Source organism: Wasmannia auropunctata, unplaced genomic scaffold, assembly GCF_000956235.1.
Source record: "Wasmannia auropunctata unplaced genomic scaffold, wasmannia.A_1.0 LD336042.1, whole genome shotgun sequence".
In the NCBI taxonomy this organism is placed as follows: domain Eukaryota; kingdom Metazoa; phylum Arthropoda; class Insecta; order Hymenoptera; family Formicidae; genus Wasmannia; species Wasmannia auropunctata.
The window spans coordinates 544,209-550,208 of record NW_012026848.1 but is presented as its reverse complement, the minus strand read 5'-3'; the positions used below and the strand labels follow the sequence as shown (position 1 = coordinate 550,208).

Genomic DNA, 6,000 nt, shown 5'->3' with positions numbered 1-6,000 from the left:
CATGCGCCACGCCACGCCGTGTGGTTATAATAATTCCGGCTCTAGCGATGGCACTGATACCCTCGCGGTACCGAGCTATCGAGTACCGTATATATGCACACACGAGGTACCTTCCGCGAGTTATTGTTGGCCGGCGGTAGCCATACTGCGAGATATCAATTCATTTAAACGAGCTATCAATCCACTGCGAGCGCCGCGCGCCGGTGAGAATGAACGAAGTAACGAGACATTTCAACGAGGCAGTGAATAACAACACGTTTATATAGGTATAGTTGTGACTTCCTCTTGACACAAGATAAATCAATTCGCTGCCTTTTGCTAAATCTAAGATTTCTCACGACTGAAGCTGCAATCGTGCTCTATACGTGAATTCCTTGATAAATTAGGAAGATGTAAAGTTTTCTTTTTAAGAAAACGTCGCGAATCAAATTCGCGATAAAACCCTATACGTTGAATAATACATATGCATATCTAAAATCATGGTAGATTAAAAAAAAACTTATCATAAATCTCGGAATGTTTCGCGTTCGCTGAATTACGCGCTTTTTAAAACGATCATCAAAAGTATTCTATATTTTTCTCCGAGATAACGAGCAAGACGCCCGAGTGACATCGCCGAGATTAACTACGTACACGTCGGAGAAGCGGCAGCGGTTAAATTAAGCTGTTCAAAATGACTCACCGTTGATATGCATTTGTGACTCGGCGAGATGAACTCCAGGCCCCGCTGTCCCTCGCCGCTGAAGCATCTCTGTATATTGCTCATGAACTTGCGGCGGATCGCCTTGAGCGAGTACACGCACAGAGCCGAGTGCGGTCGCGGCACATCACTGTTGGGCCCGTCGCTCTCGGCGAACACAGCGAACAGCACGTCGTCCTGAGCGGTGATGCCCAGGTCGCCGGCGAGTACCGAACCGGCCTTGCCGACGTAGGCGGCTTGCACCAGGTTGTAGATACGCTCGTCGCTGGTGCAGTTAATCGGTATTTCCGTATACGAATAATAATGCTCGTCGTCCTGGCACACGCGAACCAATTTCGACAGGTAGATCGGCGTTTCCGTGTTTTTCATTTGCGTGGTGAGGAAATAGCTGAACCCGCCGCTGCTGAAGCCGTAGATGTAGTTGATGGGATAGCGTTCACGCGACAGAGAGTTTACGTACATTCGCGTACCGGTCGTGACCGCCGCTTCTGCGATATTCAGCATCTTGTCCTTGTCGAGGGAACGCGAGCTCACCGCCGGCACCTCCGAGCGATAGGGTGAATTGCCGGTGAAGGTCACACCGACGTACATGACCTGGGAGACCGGTGGATTTGGCGGACCGGGGGCGATAAACGCGACCGTCGAGGCGGTGGCGTTGTTCGCCACCACCGCTTCCTTCACTTCCTGCACCACGTCCGATATGTTGTGCAGATTGCGCACCGTGCACATGCCTTGGAACAGGCTGCCGCAGGAGATGAGCCGCGTAGTGGTGTAATCGATCACCAGGGCCTTGTTCACGTTGTCGACCGGCCGCTTTTGCGCCTCACGGGGGCAGTCTAGCATCGAGCACGCGGTGGAATCGCCCTTCGGCCCGGTGACCTCCTTCACGACTAAGTTCAGATCCGGCGACAGTTGATAGAGACGATTAACCGCGCCTACGTACACTCGGCCGGTGTTCTTGTCCACTACCAGGTGGTTCATACGCTCCACCTCTGCGTCCAGGAAGTGGTGCACTATGTCGGCCGGCAACGAAAGCGTTGTCGGCAACGACAGCGACAGCGTGAGGATCAGAATCAGCGGCAGCGGCGCGCGACACCAACATCGTCGACGCGGCCGCGATACCACCGACCGCGCCACCCTCATCGTCCCTGTCGTTGTTGCCGGGAAGACTGACAACATGCCTACTCTACTTCCACACTACGGACTCCGTCGCGCCTTCCTCCACCACCACCTCCTCCTCCTCCGCCTCCTCCTCTTCCGCGCTGCCCGGCGATTGTGGCGGAGGTGGCCTCTTCCTTGAGCCTCTCCCAGGCCTGCAAAAAAATCATAAAAATTGATTAACATATGATAAAGCGCACTTGAGATGCTAAATCGCAAGGAAATACATTATAACAAGTAATGAATTTTTCGAATTTATAGAAGTTTGTAACATTTAAAAAACTTCTCCCGCGTATATCTCTTATTTATATGTATACCTGAAAAAATTATTTAAGAAGAAAAAAATGTGCCATATATTGTGTCAAATTCTTTCTTTGACTATGATAAAATTTATTAGTTTATGGAATAAAAATATAATTTTGATGTATTTATAAACACATAAAAATTATTAAATATAATAACTTTGTTTTATTTCTCCTGGTGTTTAACTTGTTTAATTAATATCGTCGTTCCAAGTTCCTTTCACTTTTAATTTATTTTTCCGCGTGCAGACGTTCGTCTGCTATTGTAACTATTATTCGTAGCACCGAGGAACGAGACATTATATACGTAAGAGACAGTATTCACCATACATAATTGTAACGATTATCTTCTCGGACTCAAGGTGAGAGCATCTCTTGCACGCAACGTAATCTACTTTCGATCGAAGGGAAAGGTGCAATTAGTGCAACGACATGGAACAATTATTGCCGAGAGCTCATGATAATAATCAAGCATAATAACGCGCAACGTGCGTTGAAAACCGGGCTTGCAGACGTTGTTATTAAAAATATCTTAATGACATCTGTTAGGCTGGCACAGTCACTTTAACATGTTATCAAATAAAAAATAGATATAAATTAGATTAAATAGATTTAATGGATTTTTATTGCTAATTTGTTACCTTATTCGCGATTTTCGTGATTTGTTTGCGTTGCTTGCATTTTTTGCATTCAGAATCTTCGCTTTATCTCTCTTTAACACCCCCCTTCCCCCCCAAAAAATATATATACATATTATATATTTATCTCGTTTTAAATGCAGAAATTTTTGAAAATTTTTGAAGTAACACGAAGAGGTCTATTATACAAGATTAAAGTGCTAGTTAAAATACAGATAATTTAACTAGTTTAGGTTTAAGATATTTTCTTATTTAAATCCCCTTAAAATATACAAAATTTTAATATTCATCATTCTCCTTGAGCGACCAAAATAAATACCCACCTTTTTTTATAGTAAAGTACTAGTTAAAATATAGATATCAAATTGTAGGCTTAAAATATTTTCCTAATCTATGATATTTTATAAAATTAATAATCAAGTTCCCCGATTCGGTAAACGTAAAAACTGGCGTACCAACGTCAAAGGCAAAGATATTTAAATGACGTTTCGTTAATGGAATGTAAGCATCTCTACGTGATTAAGGATGCTCCTTACCGATCGCTCGGCAGTTCACGTTCTCACAGGATCCGACGAACGAAAAATAGTAGGACGAAAATAACGAGATCGCGGCGGCGGCGAAACGGGAGGAATGTGCGATTTATCGAGCGAGAGAAAACCAGGTGCCTTTGAAACATGCCCCCTCCCCCTGACGCATCTCGTCGGCCCCCTCTTAAGAAAATGACTTCGTGCAGCCGGCGAGCGTTGGAAAAAGCGAAGGGTGGTGAACGGGCGAACGAACGTATAGGAAAAAAAAAAAAGAGGCGGCGATCATCTCTCTTTCGTCTCTTATCGCAACGCGCGAGGAGGGTAACGCCCGATCGGGAACAAAAGTTTTCTTATTTCCTGAAGACCCATTTTCCCCACTCTTGTTCCCGGATTACTCCCCGCCAATTTCACTCGATGTCAATCTCGGTTTATAGCGCTCTCTGCCCCTAGGAAGATTAGAAACATCTGCGTGCGAAAATCTCAAACACTTTGCGCGCTTTTTAAGAATAATTCAATCGCGGAAAATTTCAATTGTCCATTTTTCTTAATGTACTTTTTTATGTAACTGATGCATTCACATAATTTTAATATCAGCAATCGATTACATATTTTATTATAATTATAAATAAAGCAATTTTATACAGAATTACAAAAATAAGAAATAAATAAGAATAACTACGTCATAGAATTTTCTGTGAAACTATAAAAGGATAAAATATCACCTTTTATTTATTAAATAATTGAAAGTCAGATATCGGAAAGATTATCAATAATAATAATAAAGTTACCAATAATTTCTATTATTATAGAATTTGAAACTCTCTCTTCTCAGAATGTCACTATTTAAAATAGATATATGAAGAAAGATTGTAAACGTGGGTATAATTTTTAATGAATTTAAAGTCTTCAAAATTAGAACATTAAGAATTTAATACATTTGAAATAGCGTACGATAATAAAATTGTATGCCAGTAATAATAATAATTATGACAGGAATTTTAGGAATTAGTACTGACAATAGCAATTGATATTTTTGAACTCAAAAGTTAAGCTAATCTGAATAAATCTTTTATATTATTCAGTCATAAAAAGGATTATCATTTTTGAACAAGCACTCTTTTTGATAAGTTACCTTTCATAAAAAGAAGAGAACAACGTTATTTGAAAATACGAAAAAAATGTTCTACTTGCTTCTTCATGGTTTTGTAAATTTGCGCAACTTCATGAAGTAATGAACAACTTGACTCTATCGAAAGAATAATAGTACAATCTCCTGCCTCGCGTATTCGGAAAAGCTGAAATAAACGATGAATACTATCGATTTGTTTATTCAACGTGGCATAGTTGCAGTCTCGTGTCGGCTATAGCAACTTCGATCCAACAGTGCGTCATTAAATGACGAATCGGGGAGTCCAATATCGCATAAAGGCACTTGTTCTACGAAAAGAAAAAGATAAAGTTCGCACGATTGTATGAGCCATTTGCAATGAGTAAGCAGTACAAGTAACGATTGCATATACAAAGAAAGTAGACCAGGTGACACGTGCACCGATAAGTAGGTACTGAATTGACTGCGAGCACGCGATTTCTCAAGAAAGAAACGATGCAAGAATGCGCTGAGGAAAAAATTGCTTAAGAACAGTGTCACATAAAGAATCCCCTCAGTTAATGTTTAAAGCAATTATATTTATAATATTTGAAAACAATAATTTATGTATGTGTCGATATAATATTACATTTCCAATGTCGACTCGCGTGTCAATTATCATAGACTACTACGATAGCTCTCTCCGTATCTGATGAGAAGAGCGCGTGCCTTTCTTCATGAATTCCCATTGTACTGAGAAGCGCGACACGCACTTTGACGTCGGTAATTAACGATCTTAATTGCTCTCGGTAATTTGCACCGCGATTTCGCCAGAGCGATACACGACGGAGACACCTCTCGTTTCCGACAACGAGTTACGTTAGTCGAGAAAGTCAAACATGCGTGAAACTACGGGCTAATTAGCGTGCAGAGGCTCGAGGCGTTGCCAAACTCAAGGCTGTTGGGATGTTTAAATTTATCGAGGTACCGATATTTTCACTCATTCGGTATTGACGATCAAGCGTCAATATATCAAATTTTACAATGTCGATGTAACATATATTAAACAAAAAAAGAGCAACAAGATAAAGGAAGAATATAAAATAAAAAGTTATAAAAAGATAGCGAAAGCATCATATAAACTAAAATTACAAATTACAATATTCAATTATTTAAATACATTTTGCATAAAAAATATATAAAAATTAATAGCAATATAAAAAAAATTGTAGTCTCAAAACGCTCTTTAAAATTACATCTCATAAAATTCACGATGTATTGACTTTTCAACTATCTCTTCAATCCTCACGTAGAAAGATTTATTTACGATGGCGGCCATATGGAACGTACATTGAAGATAAGATCGTCTATGCAGCTCGGGAGACAAATTGCCTTTCCAAGAAAAGGCCACATAACGAATGTGATTGCTCGACAAACGTGCTTTAGAAGAAAGTGTAAGTATTGAAGGCATGAAAAAGAATGAACGTCAAGAGGGGAAGATGATGGGCTGGAGAAAAGTCGAAACGCAGCGGCACGATGCAACGCTCTCTCCGTGATCCTTTAAATCTTCCATCCTTTTAGCTCGAGG

At 40.8% G+C, this 6,000-nt stretch overlaps 1 protein-coding gene across 1 annotated transcript; it reads right to left on the bottom strand.

The window, feature by feature from the left end:
• Positions 1 to 565: 565 nt before the first annotated feature.
• LOC105451865 (plexin-B-like) lies at positions 566 to 1,879 on the bottom strand. Its single transcript, XM_011692560.1, has one exon. It carries the CDS (start codon positions 1,877 to 1,879, stop codon positions 626 to 628), a length of 1,254 nt encoding a protein of 417 aa, XP_011690862.1. The 3' UTR covers positions 566 to 625.
• Between the last annotated feature and the right edge of the window lie 4,121 nt (positions 1,880 to 6,000).